Source organism: Austrofundulus limnaeus, unplaced genomic scaffold (genome assembly GCF_001266775.1).
Source record: "Austrofundulus limnaeus strain Quisiro unplaced genomic scaffold, Austrofundulus_limnaeus-1.0 Scaffold597, whole genome shotgun sequence".
In the NCBI taxonomy this organism is placed as follows: domain Eukaryota; kingdom Metazoa; phylum Chordata; class Actinopteri; order Cyprinodontiformes; family Rivulidae; genus Austrofundulus; species Austrofundulus limnaeus.
Window position 1 is genome coordinate 145,462 of NW_013952999.1, and position 20,032 is coordinate 165,493.

The following is a 20,032-nucleotide window of genomic DNA, read 5'->3' on the forward strand; positions in this document are numbered from 1 at the left end:
ATTTTTCCATGTACCCCCTGTAATGTGCTTGCATACCCCAAGGTGTACCTGTACCCCTGGTTGCGAATCACCGCTCTAAATGATGTAGGATGGTGGACCTGGAGCACCAGATGGATGCCCCCTGCTTTAGCAAATAATTCAACTCTTGTTTGTCTGTTAGCAAAATATCATTTAAACCAGTGGATGGATTTTAATGAAGCTTTTAGAAAAAATATCCATTTGATGTGCATTTACATCTGATTAACTTTTGGAGTCTAGATGATCACCATTATCTGCCGTAGAAAGCACAAAAAAAAGGCTCAAGTTAATTTTAAATTTGATGTGGTACAGATAAGATCTTTGTTTAAAACTTTAGCATGATTATCAAGTGAACTACAGAAAAGTGAATCTATAAGGAAAGCCCAGTGATTTCTGCTGCAGTGGAGGGTTTTGTTGGTGGGAAAGTTTCAAAGACGTGAACTGAAAAAAAAATAAAATAAAATCTGAGCCTCCTAAAATACACTCCTTCTATCGAGCTGTGCTCTCTTTTGTTGAGAGGAGCCTGGTTATTTGATGTTATGCTAATAACGTTTGTGAGCATGAAATTTCCCCAGACAAAAGATGAGGAGGAGGAGGAGGAGGAGGAGGAGGGGTGGGCGTGGCCTCAAGGCTGAGGTCTTCCTGCTCTGGTGAACACGTGGTTCCTGCTGCTCTGTCAGGGAGTGAAGGTTTGCAGCTTCACTCTTTTCCTTTTCTACCAGCTCAGACACCGAAAACCTCCTCTTTGTTTTTTTAATTTTATTTTTTTTATTGTTGCTGGTAACTCCCTCCCGCTTGCACCTCCTTCTCCTCCTCCTCGCCTTTGCGCCGACAGACTGAGAGCCAGGCCGCGGACGGTCGCTCCAACGTGGATCTGCTCCGACAGCGAGTGTGTGTCCCTGTGAAAGGAAGATAAGAGTGTGTGTGTTAGTGTGTGTGTGTGTGTGTGTGTGTGTGTGTGTGTGTGTGTGTGTGTGTGTGTGTGTGTGTGTGTGTGTGTGTGTGTGTGTGTGAGCGCTCCCCCCGCCGATCCACCCGTCTTATCCTCCCCCTCCTCCCCTCCTCCCCCTCCTCTCCCTCACACTTCTTCATTTTTTCGGTCATGACGCTGGAAGCGATCCGCTACCGGACCGGGTCCTTGCAGGTCCTCAACCAGCTGTTGTTGCCACACCAGACGGTCTACGATGAGATCCGCTCCGTGCAGGACGCCTACGAGGCCATCAAGTCCATGAAGGTATGTCTCCTGGTCCTGGTTTTTGTGTGTGTCTGTGTGTGTCTGTGTGTGTGTGTACCCGACATGCATGTGCTGTATGTCGGGTCTTTTGTGCTCCCGCCTGGCTGCTGTCGGCCTCCATCCATGCATTTTTTTGTTTTGGACACCTCCCACAACCATCTACCCCCCTCCTTAAAGCTGCCTCCATTCATAGTTTTCACATTATCTGTTGAGAAAAAGCAAGTATCCACCCTTAACACCCCCCATCCTCCTCCTCCTCCTCCTTTCTTTTTTCTTTGGGAGAGATTATGGATGAATTATTAATGACCTTTGCCTGGTTTTTTGTTCACGTTTTGTGCTGCACTCTCTGACACCTCCAGCTCCTGTGGTTTTCTCTGTCTGAATCCCTAAAATGCAGAATGCTAAAGTGGATGTTTTGTTTTTCAAAAATAAGAATGTATTTTTCAGGATGTTGTCACCCAGAGCGCAGCAGATATTCAACTCTTTTGTCTTTACAGTGGGTGATTTCACGCCACTCTTGAATCTTGTGACAAATTTTCCTCACGTGCATCGCCGTGACAGGAAATGTCCTGGTGTAAAAGATCAGCTCACGCAGAAAGACGATGCGATGACCCGTCCCCTCTCTCCTCCTCCATCACCCTCTCCAGGTGCGAGGAGCTCCGGCCATCGCCATCGTGGGTTGCCTCAGCCTGGCCGTGGAGCTGAGGGCGGGCGCCGGGGGTGATGACCCCGTCACCTTCATCAGGGAGTCTCTGTGTCACCTGACCTCGGCCAGGCCCACCGCCGTCAACATGGGCCGGGCCGCACGCGAGCTGATGGAGTTCGCGGAGAACGAGAGCATGGAGAAGAACTCGGAGCAGCTCAGAGAAAGGTGGGCCGCTTGGACCCATTCAGACCTGTTTGCTTCACTGAGGAGCAGCTCGTTCTGACTGATGCTTAGCTTTCAGGAAAAAAAAACACATTTTAGACTCTAAACCTATTTGGGTCGGTGGTAGCTGGTGGTCAGAGACGTGGTTCTGTAACGTTGAGGCTGCAGGTTCAGAAAGGGCATACGGTGCAAAAGTTGCTAAATCTTTCATGCAAGTTGGGTCACTGTGGAAGATGCCAATGCATCAACTCCAAAGCATCCTTTCTGTTGTGTTGGTTTTGCTGTGTGTGATTTCTTTCAGTTTTAATGCGTGGCAGCTTTGGAATAATACGCGAACGTATCAAAACAAGTTGCGCAGTCAGGAAGTGGCCCAGCAACAGGCTATGACTTTTGGCAGCTGTACACCGTTAACAAAATGAACAAAATCATTTTAGGACATCACTGTCCAAACATTAAAAATAACACGTCTGACTGTTAGTCTACTGCCCCTCGTGGTTCAAGAACTTTAGAGATCTGTTTGAGGCTTACTTTCCAGTCTGTTTCTGTCTGCTGCTTTTATGATTGCAGTCAATGAGCGACAGACTCAGGTGTGTGGTTACCGTCCGTCATGACCATAATGAGCCACTGGTTGCTGCTTTAATGTTTCTTTATATCTTGATTATTTTTACATGTCTTTATGCACCAAAATGTAGTCGTTTGTCTTCTACTGTTACAAAGATTCACTATATTGACAAAAGTATTTGCTCACCCATCCAAATGACTGTGCAACAGTGCACAAAGGTCCATAAAGGCATGATAGAGTCTGGTGTGGATGAACTTGACTGACCTGCACAGAGTCCTGACCTCAACCTGATAGAACACCTTTGGGATGAATTAGAGCAGAGACAGAGCCAGGCCTTCTGTCCAACATCTGTATGTGACCTCACAAATGTGCTTCTGGAAGAATGGTCCAAAATCCCCCAAAACACTCCTAAACCTTGTGGACAGCTTTCAGAACAGATGAAGCTGTTCTAGCTGCCAGTGATGTTTAAAGTACCTCAGAGTGATACTTGAGTAAAAGTACAAGTATCTTACCATAAATTTATTTTGGTAAAAGTTCAAGTCTCCTCTAAGAATATTACTTGGGTAAAAGTCTTAAAGTATCTAATACATTTTGTACTTAGGTATCAAAAGTAAATATCTGACATAAACTGTACTTAAGTATTAAAAGTAAAAGTACTGAGTAAAAATGAGTGGCTAGACTTCCCAAAATGACATTTATTGGGAGTTGATACCCTCAAAAATATTTTTCTAAAGGCCAAAATGACTATATTGTCATATAAAAATTTTAATGTTAGAAAAATTAGGATGCACTACACCAGTTGCAATACACCTCTTTGTGTATATATACACCTCTTTGTGTATATATACAGCGGGTAAAATAAGTATTGAACACGTCACCATTTTTCTCAGTAAATCTATTACTAGAGGTGCTAATGACATGAAATTTTCACCAGATGTTGGTAACAACCCAAGTGATCCATACATACAAAGAAATCAAACCATAAATGTCCAGAAATGAAGTTATTTGTAATAATGTGGAATGGCACAGGGAAAAAGTATTGAACACACTTACTGAAATTTATCTAATACTTTGTAGAAAAGCCTTTGTTGTCAATGACAGCTTCAAGACGCCTCCTGTATGGAGAAACTAGTGGCATGCATTGCTCAGGTGTGATTTTGGCCCATTCTTCCACACAAACAGTCTTCAAATCTTGAAGGTTTCGTGGACCTCTTCTATGAACTCTGATCTTTAGTTCTTTCCATAGATTTTCTGTTGGATTCAGGTCAGGTGATTGGCTGGGCCATTCCAGCAGCTTTAGTTTCTTTCTCTGAAACCAACTGAGAGTTTCCTTGGCTTTGTGTTTGGGCTCATTGTCTTGCTGAAATGTCCAGCCACATTTCATCTTCATCATCCTGGTAGATGGAAGCAGATTTTTATCAAGAATGTCTCTGTACATTTTTCCACTCATCCTTCCTTCAATTATTTGAAGTTTGCCAGTACCATATGCTGAAAAACAGCCCCACACCATGATGTTCCCACCTCCAAACTTCACTGTTGGTATGGTGTTTTTGGGCTGATGTGCAGTGCCATTTGACCTCCAAACATGATGTGTATTCTGGCATCCAAACAGTTCAATGTTGGTCTCATCTGACCAGACTATATTCTCCCAGTATTACACAGGCTTGTTTAAATGTTGTGCAGCAAACTTTAAAGGAGCTTCAACATGCTGTTTCTTCAGCAGAGGAGTCTTGCGTGGTGAGCGTGCATACAGGCCATGGTGGTTCAGTGCATTACTTATTGTTTTCTTTGAAACAAACGTACCTGCTAATTCCAGGTCTTTCTGAAGCTCTCCACAAGTGGTCCTTGGCTCTTGGACAACTCTTCTGATAATTCTTTTCACTCCTCTATCAGAAATCTTGTGAGGAGCACCTGGTCGTGGTCGGTTTATGGTGAAATGATGTTCTTTCCACTTCTGAATTATGGCCCCAACAGTGCTCACTGGAACCTTCAGAAGTTTAGACATTCTTCTGTAACCGATGCCATCATTATGCTTTGCAACAATAAGGTTGTGAAGGTCTTGAGAGAGCTCTTTACTTTTACCCATCATCAGATGGTTCTTGTGTGATACCTGGCCATCATTTGGGACTGAACCAGCTGATATTAATTTGCACTGACAAGGGGCAGGCTTGTTTTCTAATTACTGAGAGAGTTCAGCTGGTGTCTTGGCTTTCCATGCCTTTTTACACCTCCCTTTCTTCATGTGTTCAATACTTTTTCACTGAGCCATTCCACATTATTACAAATAACTTCATTTCTGGACATTTATGGTTTGATTTCTTTGTATGTATGGATCACTTGGGTTGTTACCGACATCTGGTGAAAATTTCATGTCATTAGCTCCTCTAGTAATATATTTACTGAGAAAAATGGTGACGTGTTCAATACTTATTTTACCCGCTGTATGTCTATCATATGACACAAGTCAGGCTGAATGCCTTCCTAACAGATAAACTCATTTGTAAAGCAAAGTTTATATCTTGTCACATTTGCACAAGACAATTGTTTACTTTGTAAAGATTTGTTTGTGTTGCAGTCATGATAGATGTTGATTGTATCGGGCCACTAATCAGCAGAGCTACACAGTTCTGTCCAAAACAAAAACAATAGATGTTAAGAACTGGTAGAAAAAATGTGGAAACGCTGCTGTTAGCGTAGCATCATAAACGTGGTTAGCGTAGCACCATGAACATTGGTCCGATGACGAAATGAAGACATGAAAAATTAACTCGTGAAATGGTAAAAAGGTGTAAAAACCTTTGATGTAACTCTTTATAGCAATGTCATTTTACAAAAATATTTCAAAAGCTGCTGATGTAATGACTCCTGTTGATTTTCAAAATCTTCCTTTTAAATGACCCTAAAAACTGTGCTCATTTCTGCACCACTAAAATTGCCGAGTCATGATTTGTCAGGATCTGATGGTAAATTTGATGTACTTCATTCAGTACAGTTCCAGAGTCCTGACTCATGATTGTCATAAAGCAGCAATATTATTGGTGTTTTTAAGGACATGAAACAAACATCAGGCTCTGTCTTTAGAGCATGTTTTATTTTTTGAAGTCACTACTTTTCCAACTTAAAGGAAATAAACTTAAAGGACCTGTGACATGCTTATCCTTCAAATACAAAAAGTCAAAGAAAACATTGATATCTAAGAAAATTAGCATAACACACATGATTTTACCCATTTTGTCTCATAATTGGCATATGTTCTCTCGAATTTGGCTCAGCAAAGTGAAACAGGAAGTGACATCAAAGGGGAACTCTTTAAGAAAATAAACTCTAGTCTTTGTTTATTGAAACAATCTTATTTAAACTCTTCAACTCTGATAGTGACTCTAATCTAAAGAAACATTGGAGTCTTCTCTAAATATTGTAGCATTGCTTTGTTTACATGCAGACATTCCCCTTTGACATCACTTCCTGTTTCTTCCAATGCAAATATCTCAACAGCTGTTCATCCCAATGGCGTGAAATTTGTTTTGTAACATTTTATCAATGTTCTCTTTCCAAAATCGCATTCACATTTTACAGAAACTTGATGTCACAGGCACTTCAAACTTGATTTGAGTTACCAAAAGCTTTAAAATGTTTTGTACAGTGAGCTCATAAGAACTGTGCTATTCATTATTATTTTACACCTAATTTAACTTTTAAACTGTGATTCATTTAATTTGCTTCAAAATTCTTTGTAACTCTAATACTCATCTGAATTTAAAAATGTAAATAAAACCAAGGCTCACCTGAACTGTCCTCCATGATGAATGATGTTTTGTTGCACAATAAACAAAACAATTTAAAATATTCTTTGCAAAGTTACAAAAACTGGAAAAAAATCACAAGGAAACCATTCACATATTTATTACAATAAAACCAATCGTGTCTATATGTAATAAAATAAAATGTTTTAATTCATACATGTTTTTTTCTGAAATTGGTGGTCAACATGCCCTTTAAATTAATAATTTGTTAACATCTGTTCATAATAACATTTGCTAACTACATGTTTGTCCAAAATAGGCCAACAATGGTGATGTCCATAAAAGAGCCAACTGGTATTATCATAGTTTTAATGAATCAAGCCAAAAGAAGACGCCGTGTAAAGGCTTTCAAACTCCCAACACTGCCTGTCTCTTGTTTAAAGTTGAGTGTATAACACTATAAACTATAGATGTTGTGCACAAAAGACAAATAAATGCCAAAATACAAGCTCAGAACCAACCCTCATCTGACTAAATCCAGTCTGTAGGCAGCTTCTAACTCGGGATGTCGCGATCAGATGCTCAGTATCTGTGGCAGATATGGCCATTTTTTGAAAATGGGGTAGAATCAGATTTAGTCATGTGATCGGGCCGATCAAGTTTTCGTGACAGTTTTCAGCATCATCATGCTTTACAGCTGCCGTTAAGAAGTCAAGACACACACAAGTATGTAACCATGTCCACAGTGTGGGAACACTTTTCAATGAAAAACAATGATGCTGAAACTGCATCTTGCAAAATCTGCAAACTGGATGTTTCTCGTGGTGGGGACAGCAGGGCTCGCTTTAATACTACCAACCTTGTCACTTGGAAAGAAATAAAAATAAAGCTATCGGATCGGTATCGGAAAGACTAATCATTAAAAAAATCGGATTGTATCAGGAGCCAAAAATCGAGTAAAGGGTCTCTGCAGTAGGTTTTGTCCTGCGGGCGAAGACGGCCCTACTCGTGATTGGCGGAGGTCTTGATGTGGGCGGAGATGGCTCGAGACGTGATTGGTCGGATTGACGGTGGGGTTTGAGGAGGCTGGAGGCAGCGGGGAGTAGCTTGATCGAGTCAGGCAGGAAGTAACATTTTTTTAAGATTAATTTTAGTCATAAGTGGAGAAAGCAGTCCTTTCTGCATGAAATTAGAAAATCTTACATGTGAAAGGATGTGTAACAATATGGCTTGGTTAAAACATCCCTAACCAGTCTGTAAAAAGATAGCTAAAAATCAATATTTTTTTACAGGCTGGTTAGGGATGTTTCACCGAGCCATATTGTTACACATCCTTTCACATGTATGACGTTCAAATTGCATGCAACTAGCACTTTCCCTTCTCAAGTTATGACTAAAATGAATCTAAAAAAACAAAACATGTTACTTCCTGCCCGACTCGACCAAAGCCCCGCTGCCTCCAGCCTCATACCCCACCATCAGTCCGAGATCTCTCGGGCCATCTCCACCCACATAAACACCTCGGCCAATCACGAGCAGAGATGTCTCCACCCACATTAAGACCTCGGCCAATGACGATTTGGGCCGTCTCCGCCCACAGGACAACACATTCTGCAAAGACCCCTACTTGAAAAAATCTGGATGGGGGACATCCCTACTTGTGAACAAATCAGACTGGAGATAAATACAATTCAGGTTAAAAATGTTCTGCATGCAGAGCTCTGTTTTATGGTGCCGACCAGCTTGATCCCCCGATGACTCACGTTGTTTTTATGTTTATCTGCGGATTCACGCTTTTATCTCCACCTAAACATAATCTTCAAGGTTCTAGGCTTGTCAGATTTGTTTACCAACACAGCCTGATGTAGGTTTATCATAGTACTCAGTTCTCAGAAAGTCATAAAGCGTGAGGGATTTTTTTTCAGACACGTTCGAAATAAAACATTTTTTTTTTAAATTTGAAAAAGTCCCGCTGAAGCATCAGGTTAACTTTCATATGTGTGATTTTTGTTTCACATATTGTATTTTTTTGTGACTTCACAAATTTGTGACAGAGATACTTTTTATTAAACTGGCATAGTTAAAGTGGTGCAGCTGTGATGAAAGGATTGAAAAGAAGCACGTAGTCATAATTTCACCTCTTCTGATGCCTCCGTCTCCCTCCCTACAGTGTAATCGCTTGGATCGAAGACATGCTGGAGCGTGATGTCAACGACAACAGGAAGATCGGTAACTATGGAGCACAGCACATCCTGTCAGGCGTCCCGAGAGACTCCGTGACCGTCCTGACACACTGCAACACCGGCTCGCTGGCCACAGCTGGATATGGCACGGCGCTGGGTGAGGCTGGAGCTTTGGGTCTGAATACAGCTTTGGAAAGCACCTGTAGCGCTCTGACCGTAGTGCTGATTGTGTGAACAGGTGTGGTGAGAAGTCTCCACGCTTTGGGCAGGCTGAAGCGCGTTTACTGCACAGAGACACGGCCGTACAACCAGGGCTCCAGACTGACGGCGTACGAGATGGTGGCAGAGGGAATACCTGCCACTCTTATCACAGACAGCATGGCGGCGCTCACCATGAGAGAGATGGACATCACAGGTGTGTTCCTGAGCACGTCTTCATGGCTTTATTCAGAACTTTAACCGTGAAATCCTCTGTTTCCTCCTGAAGCTGTGGTTGTAGGTGCGGATCGGGTGGTTGCAAACGGTGACACGGCCAACAAGGTGGGCACGTACCAGCTGGCCATTGCCGCAAAGCATCATGGGATTCCTTTTTATGTGGCTGCCCCGAGCACATCCTGCGACCTGAGCCTTGAGAGCGGGAGAGACATCATTATTGAAGTGCGCCCCCCTGAGGAGCTCACCAGTATAAACGGTGTTCCTGTAGCCGCCCCTGGTAAGAAATGAAAAATAAACTAGACATGGGTTTTTACGATGTAAATACAAGTGTGCATTGCCATGTAGCATGGCTTTGCCTGCAGCATTGGACTTGCAGAATGAACTTTGACCAAGTTTAAATATGTTTTCTAAACCAGCTTGTGCCTGTCACGTCAGCAGGTGTTTGTAGTTAAGGTAATTGAGTGACAATATGAAGTTGGAAGAGATTTTTTGTTAAAGTTGCAGTAGCTGGATTTGAACCCTGATCTCCCGCATGAAAGCCCACAGTGTTCATCATGAGACTATAGGAGATGTGGCAGAGGACAATCCCAGGGATTGGATTGTATTTATACTGAAAAAGTTTACCTTGCCAATGCAATCATTGACACTTAAGTGCAATATATTACAGCAATTGGACAATATAAAGACAGTATTACAGCAAAACATCCAAATACAATCATTAATATTGTAATCACTGAACTACTGAGTTTAAATATTATGAAACTATGGTGCAGTACCATATTGTGTAGATGCAGCAGGGGGCAGTATTGGACCNGGCTTAACAACAGCTTAGGGCAGGTGTCAGAGAGGTTTGGTCCCAGGACTGCAGACTCAAAAAWCAGTCTTTTTTATTGACAAACAGAAAACAAAATGTTGTTGTGGCAACAAAACATCCACAGCTAGAAGAATCACAAATAATAATTAAAACTAGGCATGGGTTTTTACGATGTAAAAACAAATGTGCATTGCCATGCCTGCAGCAGTGGACTTACCAGCTTGTTCCTGTCACGTCAGCAGATATTTGTAATGAGGATAATTGTGTGACAATATGAAGTTCGTGGAGATTTTTAGTTAAAGTTGCTGTAGTTGGGTTTGAACCCTGATCTCCCACATGAAAGCCTATGGCACTAACCATGAGACCATGAGACCATTGGAGCTGTGGCAGAAGGAGGTGGCAGGGGTTTGGTTGGTTTGTGTGCAGAAATAGGCCACCTTGCCAATGCAATCCTTGACACTAAACTGCAATATATTACAACAATAGGACAATAATAAGACAGTATTTCAGTAAAACATAAAAAATACAATCATATTAATATTGTAATCACTGAACTACTGAGTTTAAATAACATTAAACTATGGTGCAGTACCATATTGTGTAGATGCAGCAGGGGGCAGTATTGGACCAATACATGGCTCCATTGACTGCTATTATAATTTATTAAACATTAATATTTCAAAAACTATAAGTTTTACAGGCACCAAAAGGCATAGCCATCCTATGGTGCAGTACCATATTGTGTAGATGCAGCAGGGGGCAGTATTGGACCAATACATGGCTCCATTGACTGCAATTATAATTTATTAAACATTAATATTTCAAAAACTATAAGTTTTACAGGCACCAAAAGGCATAGCCATCATTTGGCACAGGGGCTTTACAGATATAAATTACAATGGCAGCTCTAGGACAAAGTATGCAGGAGGAGAAGCATGGCAAAGTTGAGATGACTTGGATGGGAAATGAATCACAATAGTGTGCATTGCATTGGCAATGCACACTGATAAAATCTCCCAAGTGTTAGCTTTATTTTGATACCAAGGTTATTTAAGTAGAGTTTGTAAATGCTAAGATACACTCAGTTACATCGCAGTATGGTATTTTGAGCAAAAACATAAAAAAAAAAACCTTGGGGCTTAAACGTGATGGTAAAACGTGTAAATTCCTAAATAACAGTGAGATAGAGTAAAAGCATTTTGAGCATTTTATTCTCCCTGCTGAGTGGCAAAAAATGCTAAACTTCAGTCTGCTCTCCCGCTGCTATCCTCGGTGACAGCTGTCGTATACATTGCCCCCGGTCAGAACTCTTGACGTGGACGTTGCAGCTTGGAGCGTGTGATCGGTCAGAACTTTGTGGGTGTATTTGTTCATGAGGAGCACTTCGGGACGTGGATTTCTACCTTGAGAGTTACCCAAGCGCTAATATAGAGAACAAACGTTACCTTCTCAGTTTAACATCAAGCAGAAAGGTAAACAGTTTCATTGATCGCCAACCAGAGGAAATTAAAAGTAACCACACACTTCTTTGTGAAAGCATAGAAAGAGAGTACACTCCCAACACAGGAACTCTGTCACAAACTGAACTCTATTTAGGTCATGACAGGTCATTCCAACCGTGGAAGAGAACTCCTCAGTTCATTAACAGCAATACAAAACCTCGATTTCAGCTGGACTCTGAGCAGTCCTTCCTTCTGCCTGTTATTTTTGTTTAAAATGATTTTTTTTTGTCTGAAGCCAGTTGTCAAAAGAGCTAGAAGAGTAGCTGGTTTGATCATGCTGCACGTGAGCATGCAGCTGATGTTCACATCTTTTTTCCATCACCACTGTTAACAAAAAAAAGTTTTCCTCTGAGGACTATTCACCCAACACAACACTGATGGTTGAGTGAAAGAAACCCACAATATCCAGCCATCATTATTGTTTTTTTAATACTCCTATGAGCTGTGGGAGGGCAGAGGGAGGAATTGTAATAATTTATGGCCCACCGCCTCTTCAGCCCATTTATCCTCTGTAAGGAAAAGATGTCCGAAATGACGCAATCACCAACCTGCTGTCTCACGTCGAATTGAAGTATAACCTAAGCTTAAAGACAATGAAAGTAAAATTAAATTGACTCACCTCTGCAGAATTCGTTTTTAAACCAGTTATTCCTTATATTTTATAGGCATTTATCTGCTGATATGCATTAATGGTCATCACAAATGAGTAGGGGTGTGTAAAATAATCGATTCAGCAATGGCATCCATCCATCCGCTTATCTGGGGTCAGGTTGCAGGGGCAGCAGACTAAGCAGAGAAACCCAAAATTCCCTCTCAGCCACCTGGACCAGCTCCTCTGGGAGAATCCCAGGGTGTTCCCAGGCCAGCTGAGAAACATAGGCCTCATTCATAATGCTAAGTTCACACCAAACGCGTTTTGAGCTGCAGGAGCGGCCGGTTTATATGCAAACTCTATGGTGAACGCACGTCTAGGGGTCACGCGGCGTGTCTAGAGCATTTAGTGCGCAAGGTAGCAGCAGGTGCGGTTGAGCGTTTTCCATGCATGTGGCGCGTCCAAAGCAGCCGACGCTCGAGTTCAAAAATCTGAACTTTTGCTGCTCGGTGCGTCATGTCAACCAATCAGAGAGACTCATTTTTCCATGTGACTGTTTCCTGAAACAGAGGGACAGGAGCTCTTTAGCTGAAATGGATCGTCTGTAGTTGATGTTCTGGCTGGAGATATCAGCACCGATGTGGGTCAGCGGCTTGTTAAACTGACCGCGGTGTTAAAACTGGGCTCGGGACAAAAATAGTTTGTCAGATTGTAGCTCCTGGAGTGGTGAAACTCACCGAACAAACCACCTCTAAATTATCTGGTGAATTAATCTGGTGTGCACAACGTTCGTTGCTCTTTAGTAAATGAAGAAAGCCATTTTATTTATTTTATCTTTATTTCAACCGTCATTAAAGACAGACCCGGAAAAAACCAAGACCCTCCTCCCTCTACACGCCTCTAGTCTGGTCCCGGTCTGAAAAAAAAAAAAGTCCATCAGAGCGCCTCTAAATTATCTGGTGAATTAATTATCTGCTGTGTGCAACGTTCACTTGCTCTTTAGTAAATAAAGCAAAGCCATTTTCTTTATTTTATCTTTATTTCAACCGTCAACAGACCGGAAAAAGAACAAAGATGCTCCTCCCATTGCAAGTCTTCAGACACGTTCGGTGTGAATGGACATCCTATTGACAGGCAGCCAAAAACTTGCGTCAGGAGCATTTTTGCTGCTCAAGACGTGTTTGGTGGGAACCGGCTTCAGTCACTACCCAAAGCTCGTGACCATAGATGAGGGTAGGAACGTAGACTGACATAGAAATATAATTTAAGTTCATAAGAATTTCTCGGTGCAGCCAGGGGTCAGAGGGAGTCCAGTTCTGTGGTCTCATGATTCCGTCCGTTTTCTTCCGCTTATCTGAGGTCGGGTCGCGGGGACAGCTGGAGACCCAGACTTCCCTCTCCCCAGCCACTTTGGCCAGCTCATCCAGGGGAGTCCCAAGGCGTTCCCAGGCCAGCCAAGAGAGCCCAGACACCCTGTGGAGGAAACTTGTTTCAGCCGCCTTTTTCCGCAGTCTTTTTTTTTTCGGTCACTACCCAAAGCTCGTGACCGTAGACAAGGGTCGGAACGTAGACCGACCGGTAAATCGAGAGCTTTGTCTTTTGGCTCAGCTTCTGCTTCACCATGACGGATCGGTCCTGCTCCATTCTTCCCTCATTTGTGGACAAGACCCCAAGATACTTAAACTCCTCCACTTGGGGCAGGACCTCCTCCCCAACACGGAGAAGACAACCTACCCTTTTCCGGCTCAAGACCATGGTCTTGGATTTGGAGGCACTAAATCCTCATCCCGGCCGCTTCACACTCGACTGTGAACCGCTCCAGAGAGAGCTGGAGATCACGATCTGGTGAAGCCAATAGGACCACATCATCCGCAAAAAGCAGAGATGTGATCCTAAGGTCACCAAAAAGGATCCCCTCAACACCTCGGCTGCACCTAGAAATTCTGTCCATAAAAGTTATGAACAGAATCGGTGACAAAGGTCAACCTTGGCGGAGTCCAACTCTCACCGGAAACGAGTCGGACTTACTACCAGCAATGTGGACCAAGCTCTGACACCGGTCATACAAGGATCTAACAGCCCGTATCAATGGGCCTGGTACCCCATACTCCCAAAGTACCCCCCACAGGAGTCCCTGAGGGACACGGTCGAACGCCTTCTCCAAGTTCACAAAACACATGTAGACTGGTTGGTTGAACTCCCATGAACCCTCCAGGACCCTGTTGAGGGTGTAGAGCTGGTTCGCTGTTCACGACCAGGACGAAAACCACACTGCTCTTCCTGAATCCGAGATTAGACTATCCGACCGACCTTTGTGTACTTCTTATTTTTAGGAAATTAATATCAAAACATTTAAAGCAAAATTGCATCAATTTGAATTCAAGTCGATTTGTGCCCCAAAGAAATGAAACTGAATTGAATTGTGAGGTTATTAAGAATACTCAGCCCTACAAATGAGCTCTTCTGGGCCTGAGTCTGAGAAAGATTTGAGTGTGTTTTTAGGTGATGAGTAATGTGATCCATTAGTTCTGTAACTGAGCTGAGATGTGTCAGGTAACATCGCAGTAATTTAATGAGGACTCCAGCCCAGGAGAAGCAGATGTGTGCACGAACATCCCCCCGCCCCCACTCTCTTGCATATCAAGAATGCATATCACCCACCGCCCTCCATGCCGACATTCTGAACATAAAATGTTCAAATGTGACCAGTTAGAACTCAGAGTATGTGTTGCAGGTGACTCTCAGCTGCTACCACACCAAATATTATCTCAGTGTTTGTAAAACTGACTGACTTCAAGTCATCTTTGTGTTTGCTAAGGTTGATTTAGCTGTGGGGCCAGCTCAGGTTGACACAAAGTGTCAAATTAATTTTACTAAAATCTATTCAGTGCTTTGACACATTTTGCTTACAGACGGACACAAACATGTATATAAAGTCAGCATTCCATGACATGAGGCAATATTAGCATCAACATATTTTTGCTGTGCTGTAATGATTTTACAACCACAGAATGAACTCATTGGTTTGTGTAATCAAACCATCCAACAGAGCAGGATTAGTGTTTGTGTAAACCTGGGTTGTTGTTGTTTTTTTTTTTATGAAAGGAGCCTGACCATCCTCGTTCTTTAAACGTCTCAACACTTTCCTCGGCAGGTATCGAAGTGTGGAACCCAGCGTTCGACGTGACCCCTCATCAGCTCATCACAGGAGGCATCATCACAGAGCTGGGGGTCTTCCTCCCGTCAGAGCTCCAGGCAGCGCTCACGGGTCGCCTCACCGCCCTCTAAAGCCTCCCAGCGCCCCCTGCTGGTCCTGGTGCTCCACTGCACACTTAACATCCAACACAGACACTGTTGTCTTCACTGAGTGTGCACTGGTTTTGTTGTTTTATTTAAATTTTGCTCACACACACACACACACACTCTGTTACATGTCAGTGGTGCACACAGAGAAAAAAGTCTGTCTGGCAGCTGCAAACAAACAAAAAATCACTGCAGGGAATCAGGAAGTCATGCAGTCTCTTTAAACCCCTTTTCATGTCATCTTTACATCCTGAGCTTTTCATCCCATGTTACATTTTTTTGTTGCCTCTTTCTTTCCCTAAAAGGCTTCTGAAGCGATAAAAAGAGCTCAGCTGGACTTAAAACCTCTAAATTCTATTTGGCAAGACGAATAATTTGAGGTGACATTTTACTGACTTCTTCAACAATAAGAGATTTGTAAAAGAACGTAAAGGAAAAGCACGGCTTATCCTTCGATTTCAAAGCAGTCGTGGTTTCCAAAATGCTGCTACTCATTCTGTATATATTTCTTCCCCTCTGGTAGTGCGTGTACATATGTAGAAAACTAACCTCTGCTAGTAAAAAGCTACTGCTATTTTAACCAAAACTGTGGTTATTTAAAATCAAAGTAGCCATCTAAAATGTTATATTAACATGTCATTTCTGTTGTTCAGTGTAGAACTGTTTTGTAGAGGAATAATCCAATTTATAGCTCGTAGACTTTCACACATTTTAAGCTATGAGAAAAATAGGATATCAGTCTTTTTTTTATTTTATTTTTAAAAAATTTTAAGTTGTGCAGCAAATATTTGAACAAATTCTCATTCAGCTGAAGCCTTTTCCAGAACATGGCTGTGTTTATACCTCACTTCATGTTTGTGTCATTACTCCTCCTGTACTGCACTATAACACACCTATACTCTTACGTATTATAACACACAAACATGTATCTTTACAGATCCAGCTGCTCTGGGGGTAAAAAAGTGTTGTAACATTAGGTTGTGATCACGTTTAAAGGAATAGTTCACACTGTAGTGAAGGATCTTTGGCTCGTCAGTCGAGATGATTTGTTTATCTTTGTAATTTGCCAAAAGTGAGGAAGACGCAAAAAATCCAACATTTATGTTACATTTATTATATTTACCGAACTACCAAATTTAGTCATGTTTAATACAATCTTAAGAATAATACGATCATTTTTTGAGATTTAAATCATAAAAAATGTAATCGTTATGAGCCACCACTCATTTCTGACAGATTTCAGGATTTTTCAGCCTTTGCGGTGCGCCCTCTAGTGGTGAAATATTATTTGTGGAGACACAGTTGTGCTTGTGTTTTACTGCAGAGATGCAGCGGACGTTTGCTGTTCCGTGTGTCACTGAAGTTTTTATTTTATTTTTTAGTTAAGAAGCTTTTGATGCCTGGTTTGTGTCTTGTTCACCTCTGATAAAAAGCCAAGTGGATAATAAACACAACCCAGAGGCGAGCTGTAGATGCTTTTATTTTGGCGTGAACTAATCCTTTTAGATGTTGGGATGGTGACTTTTTTATTTCCGTGGAAATCACTGCGACAGACATAACTTCATCAACGATCTGAATGTAAAATGTCCCTCAGATGAACTTGTGGAGTTTCAGACACTCGGTCACTTCCTGCCTTTCTGCTCCCTTCAGGATGTGCTTCGACTGTTTTTATCCGTTCTTGTAAGTTTAACTCTGCTTTTGTCCTGAAACTCTTTCAAACAGTTATGTCAAAACAAAGCCATGCAGTTAGGGACAGAAAGGTAACAAACGTGTTTACTCTTTGGGTTTTTGTTGTTTGCCTTTTCTTTAATCCTGAAGAAAATGTGAGATTAAAGACCTCCACGCAGTGTAGGAGATTGATGTTTTAGATCAGGGGTGGGCAATCCTGGTCCTCGAGGGCCGCAGCCCTACATGTTTTATGTTTTTCCTGCTCCAACACACCTGATTCAGACATTGATTTACCTTCTTAGTTCTGCTGTATGGAGGACCAAAACTGACATAATTATAAATAAAAGCAGAAATATATAAATAAACCACTAAATAAATAAACACACTTAAAATGCACCAATTCAATTAAAAAAGAACTTCACCTCATGTTTTGTAATTTAATTCTCGTTTAATTAATATTTTTTTAACAATTCAAATTTGACTTATTTTAAAATATATATTTTTCAGTTTTCCCTTTTACTTGTACATACATTTGTCTCTTAAATGTTTAAATTGAAATATTTTTATAGTTTTGTCCCACAAGTCTTTTTTTGTTTCGATGTGTTGCAGGCATGTGCTGCCTCACTTTGGCTTAAAGTTTAAAGTTTAGTTAAAAACAAAGGCACTGGTAAGTTTTTCTCCTTGCCTTTGTTTTAAACTAATCTTTAAGCTAAACTGAGGCAGCACACGCCTGCAACACATCGAAATAAAAAAGCCTTGTGGGAAAAATATAAAAATAATTAAGTATAAACATTTAAGAGACACAAATGCATGTAGAAGTAAAAGGAAAAACAAAAAAAATATGTATTTTAAAAAACATTCAAATTTAAATTGTGTTAAAATATATAGACTAATTTAGAGAGGGAGGTCTGGGCCTCCCTTCTGAAGCTGCTGCCCCCGCGACCCGACCCCGGATAGGCGGAAGAAAATGGATGGATGGATGGAATTTATACTAACCTGGAAAAATAAATATTCAAGTCATTTCAAACAAAAACATGAGATAAAGTTCTCCTTTGTTATTTTAATTGGTGCATTTTAAATGTATTTATTTAGTGGTTCATTTATATACTGCTTTTATTTCTAATTATGTCAGTTTTGGTCCTCCATACTGTAGAAGCCTGATAATCATCTATTCATTCATATCAGGTGTGTTGGAGCAGAGAAGCAAGTAAAACATGCAGGGCTGCGGCCTCCAGGACCAGGATTGCCCACCCCTGTTTTAGATGGTTTGAAGACATTGTTGGTCAACATATTAAATTACCTACTGTGACCTCATGTTTCAACTTGAATTGTTAAATGATCTGTATTTTTAATCGAACTCCAGTTTCATCCTACCGACTGTTGTCTGGATGCTACCTGTCCAGATAATCATCCCAGGTATCTGCCTGTCTGCAGATCATCCAGTGTGGCCTGAGGGCCTGGTTCAGCTAAATGAAGTCCTGCTTAGTTTACAGAAGACAAAGCATCATCTAATCAGTTCTGACATTGAATTCATTTTTCAATGAAAAAAAAATATTTTTGAATTTTTCTTTCCATAAATCACAGGTGCTGAAAAAGATTTTCCACTAAGCAAAAACTCGTCCATCTTTAATCCTTTAATGTTGTTTTCCTGAAATTTGTTTTCCTGTTTGTAAGCAGGATTAAGAGACTACAGAGGAGGAAGAAAATAGACAAAAAAAAAAAGGCAAAAATCCAGTGACAAAAAGTCTTTTGCAGTTGTTTAAGTTCCAGTTAATGCTAACAAATGTGTCAGGAGTTACTGAGTGTAAAACATGATTAAGGTTGCAGTTTCACACGTTAACACTAGGGGTGCAACAATACATGTACCCGTCGATCCGTTCAATACAGAGCTTTAGGTTCAATACACACTTGTATCAAACAATACAGATTTTAAAAATTTACTTTATCAACTTGTCTTCTGAAGATGCTCTGTGTTGAAGGATCAGTGGATCTGTGTTCGACTACTCCACCTAGGCTGCATTGTCGAGCTCTGATCCACTGAGAAACTTGCTGTTTCAGCAACATTTAATTCAAAAACTGGACTTTTGAGGTTAAACAAACGTTCGTAATTAATTTAAATAAATTACAAGTTAAAAGGGGCATGAAAATTTCTCTATTTTGTATCGAAAAAATATCGAGCCGTACAAAAGTATTGAACCGAATCGTGAATTTTCTGAATCATTGCACCCCTAGTAAACACTCGTGTGCTGCTTTCATGTAAAGTAACATAGACAGAATGAGTCTTACAAGAAAATATGGTTTTATGCTGGCATCCTGTGATAATAATAATGAGGCTTTTATTTTGACGGTTCTAATTCAAGCCTGCCAATCTAAACTTTGTGGACTTTTTTATTTTTGTTGCTTTTGTTCAGTGCTGATGCCATCTGACTGTGACAAGATAAAGCATCGGGTGTGTTTTACTTTGAAAAGTCAGTACAACTCTGAGGCGATACTTTAACATACTTCCTGTTAGCCTCGTGCCATCCAGGAGGAGGCTTTTATTTTGAAAACAGTTAACAGGAAAAACTCCAAACAGCCCAGTTTAAATCAACTCATCTTTGTATCAGTGATGTAGTTGGTGAATTCAGCAGTTAGAGGTAGGGGTGTAAGAAAATATCGATACACTGAAATATCGCGATATTTTATTTCCCGATACTGTATCGATATTCTAAAGCTCTGTATCGATTTTTTTATTAAGGTTTAAAATGTCAACTTTCCTGCCAGCCATTCATTTTTATGTTGTAGTTCAGCCTCTGACCACTAGTTGGCAGCAGTGGGACAGCCATTTGGCTCCTGGAGAGTAAGGGTAGCGTTAGCATTGTAAGTAAACATTAGCTTTTCTTTTCTTTTTTCAATAAGAGGTTTTTATTTAACAGAGCTTTTGGACAAAACAAATCGTAATATATCGCCTAGTTTACAGTATCGCAATATATCGCCTTGTTTACAGTATCGCAATATATCGGGATATATCGTATCGTGACCCCTCTGTCGTGATATGTGTCGTATCGCCAAATTCTTGCCAATACACAGCCCTAGAAGTCAATGGAATGTCCCCACAAGGATAGAGAGAC

The 20,032-nt window shown here is 41.1% G+C and overlaps 1 protein-coding gene across 1 annotated transcript; it reads left to right on the forward strand.

Annotated features, from left to right (window-relative positions):
- The first annotated feature begins 1,018 nt into the window (after positions 1–1,018).
- On the forward strand, positions 1,019–17,078 carry mri1 (methylthioribose-1-phosphate isomerase 1). The gene is made up of 6 exons (XM_014026860.1): positions 1,019–1,252; positions 1,900–2,123; positions 8,596–8,765; positions 8,847–9,023; positions 9,096–9,320; positions 15,106–17,078. Exons 1-6 carry the CDS (start codon positions 1,121–1,123, stop codon positions 15,237–15,239), a joined length of 1,062 nt encoding a protein of 353 aa, XP_013882314.1. The 5' UTR covers positions 1,019–1,120; the 3' UTR covers positions 15,240–17,078.
- The last annotated feature ends 2,954 nt before the right edge of the window (positions 17,079–20,032 follow it).